This window comes from Sorex araneus, chromosome 7 (genome assembly GCF_027595985.1).
Source record: "Sorex araneus isolate mSorAra2 chromosome 7, mSorAra2.pri, whole genome shotgun sequence".
NCBI lineage: Eukaryota > Metazoa > Chordata > Mammalia > Eulipotyphla > Soricidae > Sorex > Sorex araneus.
This window is the reverse complement of record NC_073308.1, coordinates 39,486,077-39,506,333: the sequence shown is the minus strand read 5'-3', so window position 1 is coordinate 39,506,333 and position 20,257 is coordinate 39,486,077. Positions and strand designations below refer to the sequence as shown.

At 43.5% G+C, this 20,257-nt stretch overlaps 1 protein-coding gene across 2 annotated transcripts in view; it reads right to left on the bottom strand.

Moving 5' to 3' along the window:
* Window positions 1-19,926, bottom strand: part of NUCKS1 (nuclear casein kinase and cyclin dependent kinase substrate 1) — a 37,771-nt gene extending 17,845 nt beyond the window's left edge. Inside the window, exons 1-2 of one of the 2 annotated variants that reach the window (XM_055144429.1) lie at window positions 19,716-19,926; window positions 558-607 (exon numbers count right to left, since the gene is read on the bottom strand). In XM_055144429.1, the coding sequence (XP_055000404.1) occupies window positions 558-607; window positions 19,716-19,732 (67 nt within the window). In that variant the 5' untranslated portion in view covers window positions 19,733-19,926. The remainder of the gene's footprint in view (window positions 1-557; window positions 608-19,715) is intronic. The other variant, XM_055144427.1, reaches the window with a different exon arrangement.
* Window positions 19,927-20,257: the final 331 nt, after the last annotated feature.

The following is a 20,257-nucleotide window of genomic DNA, read 5'->3' as shown; positions in this document are numbered from 1 at the left end:
TAAAAAAAAAAAGTAACTTAGAGCACAGAACGGGAACAGTCCCTGAGTATGGTTTACTATAACCCAAACAAAACTTAAGACTGGGCTGAGGGTCAGAAAGATACTACAGTACGTAGGGTGTTTTCCATGCATGTGGCTGACCGGGTTTAATCCCCAGCATGCCACATGGTCCCTCGAGCACCTGAGCATCACCAAGTGTGGCCCCCAAACAAAAACAACTCCCCTAAAACATGAGACTGGGGATGTATGTGTTTGCCTTATATGTGTGGGTCCCTGGGTTCGATCCCTGGCACCATAAATTACAAATTCCAGGGCTGAGAAGAGCTCGAAGGGCCAAAGTGCATGCATTTTTTATTTATATCCAGGAGCCCTAAGTTTAAGTCCTGACACAGACACTAGCTCTGTACTCAAAACAAAAAAAATTAATTCAAAAGCAAGATAGGGGACTAGGGATGTAACTCTGGATTTGATTTGATACCTTGCACAGAAAATGACATAAGCCAGCAATTTCCCCCAAGTCTACCCAACTTACAGTTTATTGAAATCACAAAACGTACCGGCATCATCAGATTCCTGAAACTGTGAATAATCAACGACCTTCCTATTTCTGTAGAAAGAAGAGATGCTAGTTAAAATCAGAGAAATTTGTTGGGCTTTTCTAAAATATGAGAACGTACATTTATTTTGATAAACAATTAACTCTCTGAAAATCATTTTTCAATAGGTTCCTCCAACTCAACCAATATACCTCACATTTTGTTACAGGAAAGTGAAGCTTAAACCAAAATGAAAGCATAGTTCTCATATTACTCACAGTGATAGTTCAAATGCTATTCCTTCCCACAAAATAATTCCCTACTTCCCAAGCATACATATGTAAGACAACAAAACAAGTCAAACTATGACTCTTCAGAGACGTGTATAACAAATAAGAATTGCAAATGTTAGTCTGACTCCTATACTTGACAAATAGATTCTTACTGATTAAGGCAAAGTGACTTAAAAAAAAAAAGTTCGTGATTAGGCCACACCTGGCAGAGCTCAGGGGCTACTGTTAGTTCTGTGCTCAGGCGTCACTCTCAGTAGTACTGAGAAAAATCATATGCAGAAAAAGGGGTTGAACCAGGGTCAGCCATTTGCAAGGTAAATTCCTTAATTATTATACTATTTCTCTGGCTCCCCCCACACATTAATTTTTATTTGGCTTTGTTTTATGGCCAGCAGTCTCAGAACTGATGCCCTGGCAGTTTTGAGCGGACCATATATGGGGCCAGCCAGGTATTTTAGCCAGGGTCAGTGGGATGCAAGGCAAGTATCTTAATTCCTGTACTAGCTCTCTGACCCCCCCCCAAATATTTATTATTGAGGTATCAAGGTTATAATAGTGCTAATATTAATGTTTTTGGTATAAAATTCACCTTATCTTCACTGTCACAAAAATGCCAAAAACCCTTCACCAATGAGTAAAGTGATTTTAAATAATTACATACATAAACAATGGTGACAGTTAAAGTTGTACTGAGAAGGAAAAAAAATTTAAACTGATCAATTCAAAACATTCTTCTATTGGGCTGGAGTGATAGCACAGCGGGTAGGGTGTTTGCCTTGCATGCGGCCGACCCGGGTTCGATTCCCAGCATCCCATATGGTCCCCTGAGCACTGCCAGGGATGATTCCTGAGTGCAGAGCCAGGAGTGACCCCTGTGCATTGCCGGGTGTGGCCCAAGAAAGAAAAAAGAAAAGTTCAAGATTCTTCTATTAAAGGGTCTGTAATAGGCCAGCACTGAAAATAAAGGGTATAAAAAAATAATAGGAAGTGCTGTCATAGCACTGTCATCCTGTTGTTCTACTTGCTCGAACGGGCACCAGTAACATCTCCATTGTGAAACTTGTTACTGTTTTTGGCATATCGAATACGCCATGGATAGCTTGCCAGACTTTGCCGTGCGGGTAGGATACTCTCAGTAGCTTGCTGGGCTCTCCAAAACGGACGGAGGAATTGAACCAGGGTCCGCCTCATGCAAGGCAAATGTCCTACCCACTGTGCTATCACTCCAGTCCAATAATTTATGTAAGATAAGCAAAATTTAAACTAACATTACAGAACCAATATCACAGAAACAGAAGGGAGACAAATATTGAGACTTTACAAAAAAAAATAAAGTAAACTCTAATCCATATACTTTTTTTTTTGCTTTTTTGGGGGGAAACTACTCAGGAACTACCCCTGGCAGTGTTCAGGGGACCATATGGGATGCTGGGAATCAAACCCAGGTCGGCCGGGTGCAAGGCAAATGCCCTACCCGCTGTGCTATTGTTCCAGTCCCATCCATAGAAATACTTTTAACGTGTAAGCAATACAAACTGGTGGTTGGGTAAGAATTTTTTTTTTTCCTTTTTGGGTCACACCCAGCGATGCACAGAGGTTACTCCTGGCTCTGCACTCAGGAATTAGCCCCTGGCAGTGCTCAGGGGACCATATGGGATGCTGGGAATCAAACCCGAGTCGGTGGCGTGCAAGGCAAACACCCTACCCACTGTGCTATTTCTCCAGTCCCAAGAATAAGAATGTTAAAAAGAACTACTTTGATATAGTCAAGAAAAGTATAAGGTTTAAACTATCCTAAAACTCTTGTTCAGTCAAAGGGAATGCTATTAGATTCTAAAAAATATTTTTGAGATATATATGGGCTGGAGTGATAGCACAGAGGTTGGGCGTTCGCCTTCCACACTGCCGGACCAAGTTCGATTCCTCCGCCCCTCTCAGAGAGCCCGGCAAGCTACCGAGAGTATCGAGCCCGAGCGGCAGAGCCTGGCAAGCTACCCGTGCGTATTGGATATGCCAAAAACTAACAATAAGTCTCTCAACGAGAGACGTTACTGGTGCCCACTCAAACAAATCGATGAGCACGGGAGAGATATGTAATACATAATGCATCTATATGCATGTTTATATATTAACAAATTATTTGGTATTTCTAAATTAGTACGTTAAAACAGTATAAACTTTTAGAGACTGGCAAAAATAATAGGAAAGCCTTATAAATTTATATAGCTACTTAATTTTATTAAATTATTTCAAGTACTTCCCTCTAGGTAATACACTTATTTATATTTAATTTTTTGAGTGAAGCTATATTTATATATATATATATTTAATGAATCACCATGAGATAGTTACAGACTTACAAACTTTCATGATCATGTTTCAGTCATACAATAATCTAGTGCCCATTCTCTACCACCAATGTTCCCAGTATTCCTCCTGCCACCCCATCCCTACCTCCACCCCCCGCCTCTGTGGCAGGCACATTTCCTTTTGGTCTCTCTCTCTCTCCTTTTGGGTATTATAACTTGCAATATAGGTAGTAAGTGGCGATCATGTTTGGTCTTCTAGTCTACTTTCAGCATGCATCTCCCATTCCGAGTGAGCCCTCAAGCATCATTCACTTAGTGGTCCCTTCTCTATCCCAGCTGCCTTTACCCCACCAAGTGAGGCCGGCTTGGAGTCGAGGAGCCATGCTCCTGGCCCTTATTTCTATTATCCTTGGGTGCTAGTCTCCCATTCTGTTATTTTATATTCCACAAATGAGTGCAGTCGGTAATGCACTTTTTTTTTTATTTTTTAGGCTTTTTGGGTCACACCCGGCAATGCACAGGGGTCATTCCTGGCTCATGCACTCAGGAATTACCCCTGGTGGTGCTCAGGGGACCATATGGGATGCTGGGAATCGAACCCGGGTTGGCCGAGTGCAAGGCAAACGCCCTATCTGCTGTGCTATCACTCCAGCCCCGGTAATGCACTTTTTAAACACAAACAAATTTTAACTCCTCTTTTCCCATTTCATAACTATATTTAAATTTGAAAAAAAGTATTATTTCTGGTTTTGCAGAGTAGGAAATTATTTTTAGGTTGTGCCAGGAACTGAACCCAGGGCTATACACATATGGAATAAGCCCTTAACCAATGAACTACATCCCTATCTACCTAGAACATCAGGGACAGAAAGCAAGCACAAGTCCTTTTATAAAATATGTCATATTTTATGGGATAGGATGGATTCTGAATAAAAAAAATCTTTTGCAGTTCCTGAGAACAAATCCAAGGTATTTGCTTTACCACTGAACCATACCCTTGGCCCACCAAAAACATCTTTGGGGCCAGATATTGGAAAAGAAAAGAATAAGTACCATTGCCTTTGAGACAAAATGAAGGCTCTTGATGAATTTTGTCTTGATTTTCTTTGGTCCACCAATACAGTTTTTCTCACTTTGTTTCAATGAATCAAGACAAAAAAATATATAGTGTTGCTATATCCAACTAGATTTTATTACATGAAATTGACTTATATAGCCAAGGTACAACTATTACCTAAAATTTACTAGGATATCTAAAACAGCATTATTAATTTCACTGATGAGTTACTTAGACTAGTCAAATTCATCTGACAAAAAGTAGAATGGTGTCAACTTCTAGCGGCTGAGAAGTTAGTATGTGTAGTTTAAGTTTTGCTAGAGAAATAGTTCCGATAATTGGACGGTGAATGGTGACAATGCATTTAACACTACTGAACTTCACACTAAAAAAATGGCTGATGGTCAACACTATAATTTAAAAACAAAATAAAGTAGTTTTCCTTCCAAAACTACTTTAAGAGGGTTAGTAGTTTCTGCCTGCTATGTTCTCGCAAAATTGTTATTTTCAATAACAGATGCCATGAAAGATTACTGTTATTTTTTTAAAGTTTATTTGATACACTCTTAATGTGAAGATACCTTTTCTGTTTATCTTATAATGAAGGGAAATAAAACAAGGAGCCAAGGAAAATTAAGAAAATATTGAAACAGGCTTATTTTGGAGCCTGAGCAACAGTATAGCAGTTAGAGTGTTTGCCTTGCACGAAGCTGTTTATATGGGCTCCCAGGGGTGACCCGGGGCAAAGAAGCCAGGAGTTAGCCCTGGCATCAACGGGTGTGGCCTAAAAAGAAAAAAACACCCTCCCCCTAAAAAAAAAAACCCCAACAAAATAAGGCTTGTATTATTTTTTGGTTTATAGGCCATACCTGGTGGTACTGAGGCTGCTCCTAGCACAATGCTCAGAGACCATGCAGTGCTAAGGATAGAACCCAGCCCTTCTGTGTTGGAAAGCAAGCATACAGTCCTTTGGTCTATCTCCCTAAGAAAATAAGGTTTTACGGGCCAGAGAGACAGTACAGCAAATAGGGTGCTTTATTTGCAGGTGGCCAACCTAAGTTTGATTGCTGAGCACCCTATATTGTCGCCCAAGCACTGCAAGGAGTGCTTCGTAAGCACAGAACCCAGAGTAAGCCCCAAGTACTGCCAGGTGTGGCCCCGAAACAAACCAAATAAACAACAAATAAGAGCAAGTTTAAAATCTCTTTCCCAGGCTGGGGGAGACAGCTGGGCAGGCTGGCTTTCCAAATGCTGGAAACTGAGTACACACCAGGGCACCACATGCTCCACAAGGCCCCAGACACCAACAGACTCGATCAGCAATGCATCCTCAGACCCTGCCCCTAAACCACCAATTCTCCAAGCCCCCAAATAGCATTACCTAAAAATAAAATTTCTTAGATTTCAATAATTAATTGTGTAAGACTGAAATTACATGCATAACAATCACAGCTTTACTCATGCTGGTGTGACGACAATGAAAATGTCAATACAATTTCTGGGTTTCAGATGAGAATATATAAGGGAGGGTAACCAGAACCGTGAGGTTATATCATAAAGAGCAGTGGTAGCTCAGAGGGCTAGAATGCACATTTATAAGGCCCCAAGTTAAATCTTCCACCTTGCACTTACCCCTCCCCCACGACAGCAGAACAATGGGTTAAGTTGGGATTTTTAACCTGCAAAAGGGAAATACTACGTTGGGTTTTATAAAGCAAACAAAATAAATGTATTTGCTTAGCTCTGGTGACCACAATAAAGAATGGGTTCAACACAGAACTAACAGTTTGCTAATGATGGTTACTCCCTTTTGTCAACTGCCAGAAACATTCATGAAAGTAATTATATTGTAAAAAGTACAGAATCTTTGTTAGCAGGAATCTTGGTTTTAGAGCTTTTTACAATATAATAACTTAAAGTTTTTTTCCTTTTATTTTTTGGGGCCACATCTGGCTGTGCTCAGGGCTTACTAAACCTGGCTCTAGGGTCAGGGCTTACTCCTGGTGGGGCTCTGGGCAATGTAAAAGGATTCTGGGGATCAAACCTGGGTCAGTTACATGCAAGACAAGTGCCCTCCCTACTCAGTGTACCTTATTACTCTGGCCCAGATTTTTTAAGTTTAGTTCCCTGTTCTAAGTTACTTAACAAATGCACAGATGTCCTGTTACTTGACAAGTTATTATATAAAATTAAATCTTCATGTAAATAAAATTTTAATCTAAAGCACAATAAAAAGGATGGCTTCATTAACTGCACAAACCTCCCTTCAAGTAAGTATCTGCTGTTGTACAGGCATTGTGCTGGATAAGGGATACAGAGTAAGTATAGAGTCTAGTGGAGGACATAGAAGTGTAAGCAAATGCTTACTATATGGTAGATATATTCAAGAAATTATTCAAGTAAAGAAGTAGCCAACAGTGTAGAAAATTTTAGTGCCACCCACACCACACCTTTTCCCTATAGCGTCGCTAAGCCATGTTTTCTTCATAATCTGAGCTTCCGAAAGGAATCTCATATCACATTTCTGGAACATATTAAAGTAAGAAGTGATATTTAGAACCTAGAATTTTTTCTTATGAGACCTGGAGTAAAACAATGGCGTTTTCTCACCATTAACTTGCAACAACATATTTGAAGTCTGAGTAAGGTAAAGGAAATAAAAACTACATAAATTTGTGGAGGAAAATGCATCCATAGAGCTACAGAGACAGCGCAAAGGGCCGAGCTCATGCTCAGCACAGGGAAGTCTGGGTATAAGCCCCGCACTTAGAATCCCAGGACCCACCTGGCGCCCTGAACACTGCTGGAAGAGACAAAAATGAAACAAAAACCCGCCTCTAAACACCAAGAAGGAAAAGAGGGTCTAAGAGCACAGTGGATAGGGTGCCTGCGAGCCCCTGCACCACTATGTCCCCAAACACTGCCAGGAATGATCTGTAGCACAGAGCCAGGAGTAAGCCCTAGGCACAGCTGTGGCTCACCCCACTCCATCCGGAAAAAAAGGGGAAAAGAATAATGTAAATTATTCTAATGGCTCATTTTGATCACATAATAGTGATTTGCTTCATTTTTTGCTTTTCAAAGGTACTTATTCAAAACCACATCCTATTCCTATCAGAGATTTACCTTACACTGTCACTGTCATCCCGTTGCTCATCGATTTGTTCGAGCGGGCACCAGTAACGTCTCCACTGTGAGACTTGTTACTGTTTTTGGCATATCCAATATGCCACGGGTAGCTTGCCAGGCTCTGCAGTGCAGGTGTGATATTCTTGGTAGCTTGCCGGGCTCTCCGAGAGGGGTGGAGAAATCGAACACGGGGCGGCCACGTGAAAGGCGAACGCCATATCGGTGTGCTATCACTCCAGCCCTTACACATTAAAATTAAAATAATTTTTTATAAACTTGGAACTAAGAAGATATATTGGGATATAAAGAAAGACAAGCAATATTTAAGTTTTAAGGGCATAGGAAGTTTTCGCTGCCATTCTTATTGCCGCAAAATGCCATTACTTAAATGTCAAAGCTAAACCAAACCTTCAGTATAAAATGAGCATCAGAGGGAGAAGAGCAGAAAATTTCAACAAAGCATAGAGGTGAAAAACATGGATTTTGAGGGTGGAATAGCTCAACAGACCTTGCACGCTGTGGCCGTTGGTTTCATTGCCCCAACACAGTAGGTCCCCACCCCTTGCCCCCCCAGAAGGCCAGGACAACCTTCTAACACACTCTGGAGTAGTGCCTGAGCACCACCATGTGAGACCTCCCCTCAACAGACAAACAAACAAACAAACAAACAAAACAACAAAAAAAAGAAACAACCCAACCCACAGATTTAAAAAAATTGTTTTAAACTGTGGCTTTGCTACTTACTATGTCCTCGACTGAGCCAATTACTTCCCCTTGCTGAACTTCAGTTTCCTCATCTGTTCATAGGAATAACACCTATCTCTCAAGACTGTGAAGTGTCTGGTACCATGTAATAATTAGCAGCAGTTACTACTTGTAAGCACTTACTTGTTCGACCTTAATACCACCACAAGCTTGCACACAATACACAAACACTCAAATTTGTATCCAAAAATTACTTAGGTATGATGAATAAATCAACTTTGAAATGTCTTAGGTCTGGAATGATATAGTACAGGGATGAGGCATCTGCACACATCTAACCCCTGCCCAGTTTGATCCCCGAGTACAGAGCAAGGAGTAGGCCCTGAGCACTGCATGTGTGGTCCAAACTCCCCACTACCATATAGAAGTTCTTAGGAGCTAATTCTTGAAAAATCATCAGTGAGCTTTGAGAAAATACCCTATTTGTTATTTTAAGCACAGAAATGAAAGGTAAAGTAGGAAGCTAGGTAACACCAAAATATGTTTTGGGCAACAAACACCAATAACTTAAGCAGTAATTTAGAAGCAATATATATATATATATATATGCATATATATATATATATATATATATATATATATATTTAATTGAGTCACTGTGAAACTATGTGATTGGGTTTCAGGCATACAATGTTTGGACACGATCCCTTCACCTGTGTCCACATCCCTTCATCAACGGCTCCACTCCCATATTTGCATCCCTTCACCAATCTGCTTTTACCAGAGGTGCTTTTTTTAAAAAACTAAGTTTTGCACTGTGGTGTACAGTGCTATTGCTGATAGGGTTTCAAACCTAAGACTCTACCACCTTTCAGCAATAAAGTTAACTCCTCCCAGTTAACACTTCCTCCGATTGTTGCCTCCTCCCTGTTCTTTCCCCAGCCCCCTCACACGGCATATTTCCTACAGAATACCAGTTCTCATGTTCTTTGTTCCCCTTGTCTTTGGGTATTCATTATTCCACCACATGAGAGAGATAGTTCTGCCTGGTCTCTCTCGCTCTTAACTTTGCTCAGCATGACACTCTTCAGGTCACTCCGTGCAGCAGCATTAGAAGCAATCATCTTTTAACTACACTCTGATCACCTGCTTCTTTCTAATAAATACTAGCAAGTCTCCCCCAAATGCTTTCTTTTAGCAGCAAATAAGATCAGAACAGTGAAACCTCAAGTATGTTAAAAATCAATATTCTGCGGGCCAGAGAGAGAGTACAGGGGTAAGGTGCTAGCCTTGCACCTGGCCTACCCAGGTTTGATCCCCAACACCCCGTATAGACCTCTCAGCACTGCCAGGACACCACAGGGAATGGCCCCCAACAAAAAAATATACCCCCCTCCCCAATATTCTGAAGTCAAGGAAAACAGAATTTGAAGCTCGGACATTACCATACCTTTCAGATGACCTGATCTAACCTATAAAACTTTACTGATGAGACATTGAACTAACTCTAAAGAACGACAACAATCAAGCTACAGGTGAAGATATTTAACTTTCAAGCCAAATCCGAGGACCACTTAACAACTCCCTTAGTAGGCATTTAAAAGTATATTCAAAACATGCATTTCCAAAATGCAGTACTTTGCAGAGCTCTTCTCTAATTACCTGGGTGGTAAACATCTCAGATGGTTTGGTAAACATCAAATTAATAAAATCCTGTGGAACAATGTTTCAATCTATAGGTACAAGTCACTACTGAGTTCTGAAATCAATTGATACATAAACAGCAGTTTTTGGAAAATAGCAAGTATCAGAGAAAAACACACCCAAACAACACAGTAAGTTCATAAAACATGTTTAAATTATTTGCATTCTTATGTGAAGCAAACTACGATAAAATATTTTTCTTAACTTGAAACTTATTCTAAAAAGGGTGAGCAGTAATTTTGTTTTTTTAAGGCACTGGTTATTGACCCTAAGCCACAAAGGAGTAAATTTCTTCCTATTTCTTTTTTGGTCTTTTTTTTGGGGGCAGGGGGGGAGGCACACTGGGAAGAGTTCAGAGCGTCAGATGTGATGCTGCTGGGAATTTATGAGGGTTGGCCATTTCCACGGTGCAAGGAAGACGCCTTTACCCCTGTACTCTCTGTACCCTTGTACTTTCCCATTTGTCTATGTATAATGGAAGGGATCAAATTCAGTTCATATATGTGAGGTACATGCTTTAATATGACATACTTCCTAACCTCCACTTCCCAGGGACTCCAAACTTCAACAGGATAAGGGCTTAAACTGGAAAACATTTTTTAAAACAAAGATGGCATTAAGTGATCATAAAGATAGAACAGGGGTTAAGGTGCTTGCCTTGCATACAGCTGACATGGTTCAATCCCTGGCACTACATGGAGCCCCACAGTACCACTGGGAGCAAATCCCAGGCACAGTCAATGGCCCCCCAAGCAAAAGAAATGATGGAATTAAAGTAAGAAGAAAGGGGTAGGATGGATAGCTCAAAGGTAGAGCAGATGAAAGTGTACTGGAGCTATTGTATTTTAAAATCTAATACATTCTTACCCCGACCTTGTACCCTACTAACACATATCCCTGCAGATTTGGGGAGGTAGCAGAATGAGAGCACATGCCTTGCCATTTGTGAGGCCTACATAATTCCTGGCACCAGCACTGGAATAAACAAAGGTCCTAGGGAAGAAGAGAGTTTTTATTATCTCCCAAGATAAATCTATTCTAAGGAAAACCCAGTAATAATTTTCAGTGCTGAAATCTGCTGGTTACCAATTCTATCTAGTTGTACCAATAATTGTAACAGTAGTTAAAATGTGCTAGACTATGGTTGCCAGAGCACCACCAGGAATAAGCACACATCAAGGTGCGGCCCCACTGCCAAATACTATAACTTAAACAACAACAACACAGGACACTAACTCTTCCTGTCTCTCAAAAATTATTCATATGCAAATGTATTTCTCATGCGCAAGTATCTAATAACTTGAATAAACTTATTGGCAAAGCTTAAATAAATGCTTATGCTAAGACACCCACCCCCCAGCCCCGTTTTTTTGGGTCTCACCCTATGGTGCCTGGGGAATCATGCTGAGGATCAAACTGGGGCAAGTGGCAGACAAGACAAGCATGTCACTAACCCTAGTACACTAACCCCAGTACCTTAACCCTGTACACTAACCCCAGTATCTTAACCCCAATACACTAGCAAGCATGCCACTAACCTCAGTACACTAACCATGGTACCCTAACCCCAGTACACTAATAAGCATGCCACTAACCCCACACTTTAATCACAGTACCTTAACCCCTATACACTATAAGCATGTCACTAACCCCAATACACATTAAGATACCACAGTATCTTAATCACACTAACTACAACACCTTAATCCCTGTACTGTGCATTATTCTAGCCCTTTAGGCGAAATTTAAATAAGTACTAATTTTGATAGGCTCCAATCAAAGCAGTACTATGTGTAAAGAAATGTACATCAGGGCTGGTAGCATAGTACAGCAGGTCGCCAGGTGTGACTCAAACACTAAAAAGAAAAACAAAACCCACCTATATCAGATCTTAAAGTGGACCTGCATTCACCAGGTCAGAGGATACGATATTAGACATGCGGCAGAGAATGCCGCTGGCCCATTTGAATCCCCGGCACCATATATGCGTGCCCCAAGTACCACCAGGGGGTAGGAATAGCCAGGGCACTGCAACACAACTCACCCACCTTCCCCAAACAGGCAAACATTAAACACCTAAAGGGGCCACAATGCTGGTACAGCAGATAAGGTTCTTGCCTTTCATGTACCCGACTCAGGCTCAATTCTGAACATCCCAATATGGTCCCTTATGCACTGCCAGGTGTGGCCCAAAACAAACAACAACAAAAAAGGAACACCTGAAAATATTATACCCAGTTAGAACACTCTTGGCAACCTGTGGTCTGGCCACATACGGTATTTTATACCTATAATTATGGTTGTTTAGGACAGTTGCTATTTTATTTTTCAGATGTTATTTTAAACTGTGAGTGTAATTCTCTAACAGTTTTATTTCCTAAAAGTAGTTCATTTGTGAGGGAGGGGCGGGGGGGAACATTTTAAAAAGGGGGGAAAATGATCCCTGCTAAGTCAATTTATTCCTGTTGGACACATTTTCATATTGTGCCTAAGTCCTAAATGGTACCTCAACAATCCTAGAGACAATCTTCAACAATCCTTCATAATCTAGAGTAGCAAAGTAACATTTATTTATATTTTTAGAGCTAAGATTTTAAAATCCAGAGCCAGGGAGATGGTTCAAAGGGCTGAAGCAGCAGGGGGAAGCCCAGGCTTAGTGCTCAGTACCATAGTCCTTTGAGGACAGCTGGGAGAGTCCCCACCATTGCTAAGTGGACCAAAACTGAAAAGAAAAAAGAAAATAGAAACAAACTAAACAGCATGATCAATCAATACTTTATAACTCAACACATTCACTATATAAACCTAGGCAGGGGATTAACTCCAATTCTGCATCTCCATGTTATGTTCCCCCGTAGTTGACTGTTAATGGGTTTTAAAAACTAGAAAAATCAGTCACCTTAATTTACAGTGTCTACCAAATTAAATCCATTTGAATTTTTAATTATTTTTGGGGGAGTGTTGCAAGCTGAGTGATGCTCAGCGTTTACTCCTGGCTCTGCACTCAGGAATCATTCCTGGAGATGCTCAGGAGACCATATGGGATTCAGGGGACCAAACCCGGGTCAGCCTCATGCAAGGCAAGTGCCCTACACATTGTGCAAATGTGATGATTCTCTTATACCATTACTGTGTTCCCGAGACAAATCCTAACACAGATATTCTAATACATGTTATGTTTAGCTGACATATAAATTTTTATGTCATTTTATGTCATTACATGTCATTTATAAAAAGAAGAAAATGCCTGTATATAATAAAATGTAAAGTGCCACTTTGGGAGGGGAAGGGGCCACACCCTATGGTGCTCAAGGGGCTACTTCTGGTTCTGCACTCAATTACTCCTGGTGAGCTCGGGGAACCATCTGGACTACTGGGGATAGAACCCAGGTTGACACTGCAAAGCAAAAGCCCCAGAAGTGCCACTTTCCTAAATTTACATGTTTTCCCTACAAAATCATTCCAACAAACATTCCATAGCCTCCAAGTAATGCAGGTGTTTTTCATTATTCAAATGTGTTCTTTCCTCAAAGTTGGTCTTCCCCATAAAATTCTAATTATTAACATGTTAACAGCAGAAACAGAAGGGCTACTTTAAGAGAAACACCCTGAGGCAATGTGACCCATTGTAAAGAGTACACTGGCTTTAGATTAGCCATACTTAGATGTGAATTCCTGATTATTTTTTTAATAGTTAGGTGAACTGAGCCAGTTCCCTAATTTATCCAGGTCTCAGAAGTGAAACAGGAATAATGTATATACCTTGCATGCAGAGTTATTTCAAGTAGTTGCTCAAAAATGAGTTTCATCGAATTTTGAAATGGTTTTACATTTTCTAAAACTAAAGAGCAGAAAAGACTTGTTAAAGGCCCACAACTTAAAATTTCAAAATGCTCTGAAAAATGATTCAAAACTTTTTGATGTTAAAACCTAACTGGACCCTTAAACACTAACGGTTTGTTTTTATAGTTTGGTGTTTATTTTAGTGCGAACAATTCTTAAGTGTTAATAGAGATGTGTCTGATTATGGTACCTTTCAGATTCATGGGTGATTACACAATAATAGCATAGGCAGCCTATTACCTATTTTAAATTTGGAAAGTGTGAACTCTCAAACACATCAGGTCCAATAGTTTTAATCTCAAGATTTTGGAAATTTTTGTTGCAAATGAAAGAATAAGATAGAAATTAGTCTAAATTCACTTTACCATATTATTTCTACTTCAAATCCTTTGATTTCAATAATCCTGATGAGTATGTAAATTAATCTCTAAATAGATTAGCTCTTTATTTTTGTTTGTTTGGGGGCCATATCCGGCAATGCTCAGGAATTATTCTTGGCTCTACACTTAGGAATTACTATTGATGGTGTTTGGGGGACCATATGGAATGCTGGGGATTGAAACTGCGTCGGCCACAAGCACCTCATACGCCCTACCCACACTGTTTGACTGCTTCGTCCCCGAAGATCTAGTTTGATTTTGCAGTTCCAAGAATAAAACCCGGGTCCTCAAACATGCAAGGCAAGCGCTCCCTACCACTGAGCTATATCCCTCCCCTAGAAAAATACTTCTAATGAAGAACCTCAGCACTAGGGCTTATAGGGTGAGGCCCTAGACTCAGTGCTGGCACTGCATAGTAATGAAAGTAATAAATAGAAATAATAAAAATAATACTCAATTTATAAAGAATCTGAAAATTATTTAAAACACTGAGCTAAATGGGCTGGAGCGATAGCACAGCAGTTGGGCGTTCGCCTTTCACGTGGCAGACCCGAGTTCGATTCCTCCGCCCCTCTCGGATAGCCCGGCAAGCTACTGAGAGTATCGAGCCTGCGCGGCAGAGCCTGGCAAGCTACCTGCGAGTATTGGATATGCCAAAAACAGTAACAATAAGTCTCTCAATGAGAGACGTTACTGGTGCCTATCTAGAACTTACCCATCATTTAAGAGTGTTAATAAAAAAAATTACTCCACTATCTTCATGCCAAATACTAGGGGGAAAAAAAGACGGTTCCAACATTTGTGTTCAAATGGTTCTGCTTTAAGACTGAAGGTTCTATGACATTCAGTAACATATTCTTTTAAGATTGTGTGACATGGGGATTTAAAAAAATCCTACACTGGCTTTTTTTCCCCCACCAACCATTATCCAGAGACTCATAAAAACAACCTTGAGAGAGATCAACAAGATGCAGATTCTCTCAGACCCCGCACAAGGCTGAGTCATCCGGGATGCCCAGCACCCACCCAAACAGCACTCGCAGCCAAAAACCATACTCCACTATCGCGGCCACACTCCCAGCAGAACTCCTCTGCCTGGGACCAGCCTCTTCAAGAAATTAATCTGTTGAAAAACTCAGGTATGTGGGTTTTGTGACTGAAACCTCCAGGCTCTGAGTTAAGGATGGGTTGTGTCCTTCATCTCCCTGTACTTCCAGAAGCCCTGGAGTCATGCACACGTCCCCAGACGCCACCCAGTTAAAACATTTAACTCCAGCTGTATCACTTCATCTAAAATTTTGGTCTTCTGGAGTGACACCTCAAACTCTACAACAGGAGCCATACACTAACCTTGGATGGGATGTAATGTAGAAGGCATCCAATCTTGATTAACAAATATCAACACAGAAGGTTTAACGGATAATAGTTTAGTAATCTCTTATATAAGGGCTTAATGGCTCTGTGGTGAAATACAATATTCACTTTCTTCTGAGGAAATATTTTTTGATCATTCTTTTAGCACACTGTAGCAAGCAATATAAAGTAAGGTATCAAGGGCCTGCTGGGGTACGTGGTGGGGGACACAGGCTTAAGGGGTGGTTGGGAAAATTGGGGATAATGTTAATGGGAAGATGTAATGGTGGTGGGATTTGTGTTGATATACTGAATGTCTGTAGCAAATTGTCATGAAGAACTTTGTAAATCACAGCGGTTATATAAGGAGTAAGGGGAAAATGAAATTAAAAAAGAAAGTCCTACACTGCAGGACTGTGACAGGATAAAACAAGATAAAGTGAAAGCCTTGTTAGAGTGCCTAAGATTTTATTCACGATAAATGCTCATTTGGTAAATTAACAAAAACCACACATTGTCTTACTACAACTTGAATCTTAATTAAATAGTCATGCATGTAGGAAAATGTTATTAATTCCTCCTACTACTCTGACCTTGCAGAATGTGAATTATCTTTGAAGGTAAAACCTATATAAGAGCTTGTCTTTTTAGAGGAAAGTGACACTACCTGGAGGTTGGGGAGATAACTCGAAGGGCTAGTGCAGAATCTTTGTATGCTAGATGCCTGGGTTCAATCCCCAAACCGTATGGTCTCCAGCCCCCTTCCTCCCCACCCCCAAGCACCATCAGGGGCAGTCCTTCAATAAACAAGCCTGGAGTAGCCCTGAGCACTACAGGGTGTGGTCAGGCCTCCACATCCATAACAGTAATAAATAGTATACAGGCCCAAGCCTAATAAAATTGCACTTATACACAACCTGGGAGCAAAGAAAAGGAAACAGCATCACCTACAACAATGCAGTTACTAACTAGGATGTGAAGTTTTTGCTGGCTGTGAGGTCACTCCTAGGGGTGTTTACAAGTCATTCCCAGCGGTGCTCCAAGGTACCAGGGATCAAACGTGGGCTGGAGCATACTGAAGCACCAGCTAGCCCATCGACCTCTCTCCAGCTCAGATAGGGCCTCTCAGTCTTCCTGGGCATATGTGGCATGAAAAATCCCCCAATACCCTGAAATGTCAGGCTTCCGAATGTTCCCTTTAACTTTTTGAAACTAATCTTTCAGTAAGAGTAAATATCCAGTTTTAAAACCTAGACACATTCCGGGGGCTGGAGCAATAGCCCCCGGAATGTGTGGGTAGAGCGTTGGCCTTGCACGCAGCAGACCCAGGTTCGATTCCCAGCATCCCATATGGTCCCCTGAGCACCACCAGGGGTAATTCCTGAGTTCAGAGCCAGGAGTAACCCCAGTGCATCTCCAGGTGTGACCCAAAAAGGAAAAAAAAAAAACCTAGACACATTCCAACCAACTTCTTTGAAAAGCAAGCAACCTGAAAGCTTGGGAAACTGCTGGCTCTCAACAAAATTATAAAGATGACCAAGAATCTTTTAAAGACTAAGACTTACATTTCAAGATTCCTTGCAATCTAAAAGTACTCAGATAACATAAAGTACTTCTATTACAAAGATGTAAGTAAATCTATTGATTTAACTTTGGTCATAAGGAAACGGAATCTAAGCTTAATTTCAATAAATCTGGATTTTAGTATGAGATCAATAAATCAGAGAATTTTTTTCTCAACTTCCACAACAGCATTTTCCTTCCTCACAATGATTAAAGTCCTAAAGCACCTTGAAAAGTTAAAGTGCCATACACTAACCTTCAACACTTAGAAGGCTGAATGTAAAGTGGTAAAGAGAATGTGGGAGAGAGGTAGGGTGTGGGGAGATAGAACAGAAATTTAGACTAGACAAAGATTCTTTGCCAATTTTGGCATCTACTAGTTTGTGAACAGTGGCTGAAGTCTTCATAAGGTACTTGTAAAGTGGATTGTCTAAGTCTTCCTAGCTCGAAGGCTGCTATAATTAACTAAAATATGAGGGCTTGTGTTCACTGAGGTAAATACTGTGCAATGTAAAGAGAGCAAGATCCTGGACTGTGAAAGGGCTATTAAAAGCTCTGCTGTGGCTGACCACTTAATTCCCTTCATTCGGAAAGTGGTGTCGTGGGCCACTAGTAAATCTCTCAATCTTTTGAAAATGTCTAATACTATAAAAATGAGTAATATAGTAAAAGTGAAAGTCTAAGAAATACAGGCTTTATACATGGGCCTGGGGGCAGAAATATACCATGAAAGATGAACCTAACAATCATTTTTTCATGCTGGGGGGGTTGTTAAACAAGGCCAACCATTCTTCCATGCGGGTCAATGTCTATTATTAGTCTTTTCGTTTAATACACTAAAGTACATAGATTCTTCAGTTGCACCTTGAAACAGAAGCACTTTCCTAAAACAGGACTTTTATTGCAAAATTTAACAGACCACCAAACTCAAGTTTAATTCTTTCTGCTTTATTATTGGTCATGGAGTATATTAGAGACTTTAAAAAGAAGATACAGACTTTATCACTAAAATATAACCAGAAACCAAATTACTTTGAAATTAATGATTCCCCCCCACATCCCCAAAGCCCAAGGTAAAATTAACTTCATTCTCCAGAGAGGAGCAGATAAACACAGTTGAAATTTTTAACAAATCCTGAGCAAGAAAAAGTTACGTGTTAAGTCCCAAGGGCTCAAAACCAAACCAAACAAAAAAATCCCGGATACAATGCACTTCATATATTGGATTCCCCACTGGTGAAATTAAAATTTCAAGCTTCCGTATTCCAATCTGGGAACACAACTTCTGGCAGATGAGTGTGTAAATCACAACGGCAAGATCATTCAAAAAAAAAAAAATCTAGTGGAAGTTTAAAAAAGTACTTTATTTCCTTTCAGAAGACAAGACGATCCAATCCAGATAATTCTTTTATTATACAATTGTCTATTTAAACCCGCTCCCCAAGGAAGTAAGTGGACGGCAGCGGACGGGAGACACTGGGCTATTTCCAGGCCGGCAACGCCAGCGCGCGCGCGCTCTCTCTGCTCTCAACTATCTAGGCGGGCTCCGGGCCGCGCGCTAGCGGGTCTTCCAGGGGAGGGGGGGTGGGGGGCTGCTAGCGGGTCTTCCAGGGGAGCGGGGGGTGGGGTGGGGGGCCGGAGAGGATGCGGGCCGGAGGAGGGGGCGCGGCAATCGAGGCAGGACCAGAACCCGGTGGAACGAAACTTCCCCGAGCTCTAGGTCAAACACTTCCGCTCTTCCCACAACTTGGAATGAAGAAGGGTGTGTGTGCGGGGGGTGGGGGCGACAACTGTCGAGGCCCTTGCCACCAAGCCCTTCCCCCGCGTTCCCGGGAAGCGCCCCCGCACGCCGCGCCGGGGCGCCGTGGGCCGCGGCGGTCAAGGACGGCGATGCCCGGCGCCACTGACCGGCCCACGCTCCACACAATAGCGGGAGCACGGGCGGCGGGCGAGCCCGCGCGGCCGCCAACTTGCTGCGAGGCTCCGAACCCCGGTCGCGCCCTGGATTGGGAAAGTTGTTCAGGGGGAAAGGGGTGTGAGTGTGTGGCGGGGCGGGGGTGACAAAAGCGTCCCGGGCCGTGCGCGCCGGGCTTTGGGTGGCGCCGCGCGCACACGCACACACACCTCCTCCCTCGCCGGGCACGGCCGATCCCCGAGGAAGGCCGCGGCCCGCGCGCCGACGCGGGCGGCGACACCCTCGCGCCCTGCCCCCTCCCCGATCGCTCGGGGCCCCGTCGCGGAGTCTCTCTCCCAGTCAGTCGAGCCCGAGCTCGAGCCCAGAGCGCGGCGCGGGGCCCGCCCCGGGGGCGGAGCCGGCGGCCAGCCCCGCCCCCGAGCCGGGAACTCCCGCGTGCGTCGGGGCGAGCGGAGCCCCGCACCCCGCGCCGGCCGAGCGGGGCAGGGGCACGGACGTGCCCGCCCTTCCGCACGTAAGGTGGGAGCCGCGTCCCCGGGGCGGGCGCCGGGCTCCCGGCACGCTCCGAGGGGGCGCGCTCCCAGGAGGAGGGGCCTGGCGGGGGCTGGGGGGGGCGGGGGACGCTGCCTTCACGCCCCCACCCCGCCGCGGGCGGCGCACCAACACCCCGCCCGCTCCAGTGCGGCGGGTGGGGGAGGCCGCCCGGCAGCCCTGCAGCGGCGCGCGGCCGCCACCCAGGCCCCCCGCGCTCAAGGGCGCGCGAACGGGCCCCGCAGGGGAGGAGGCCGCGCGGGCCACCCCCGAACGCCGACTCCGGGGCTGCGGGTGCCCCCCCCAACCCCCCGCGCCGTTTCTCCGCCACTCACCCCCACCCCACCCCACCCCCCCCCTCCTCCAACCCGCTCCAGGCCTCGGACTCCGCACTGACCTGACAGGCCGAGACATGTTCGCCGTCGAAACAGGACCGAGTCGAGAAGCCAGAGACCAGGACCCCCCCCACCCCGCGCGCTCGGCGCCCCACCCCCCCCAACTTCGGCCGACGAGGCCGCTGCCGCCGAACCCCGAGCTGCAGGCTCCTCAAACTCCGCCGCTCCTTGGTTCAGGGCCCCTTAATCAGACGAGCCCCCCGTTCCCCCGTCTCTTCAAAATGGATGAATCAAACCAGCCGAAAATGCGCCAAAGCCGCGGTACAACCGAACACACTGTTGCTTGCGGGCTCCGCCCCGATACGCCCTGTCATTGGCGGCTGGTGCCAGATGCGCCGAACTCATTAGTCCGTTTGAATCATCACGTCTCGCAAGCCCCGCCCCGCTCTCTGATAGGCTCCGCCTCCTCCGTGGGGTCCAATTAGTCAAGATGATTTGAGAGCGCACGGCCGCAAAACAAAAATGGTCGCTGCTCGCTTTCCACTCCGCCCCCTGGTAGCCACTCCGGAGTTGCTGATTCGTCTTGGGGCGCCCCGTGGAATGA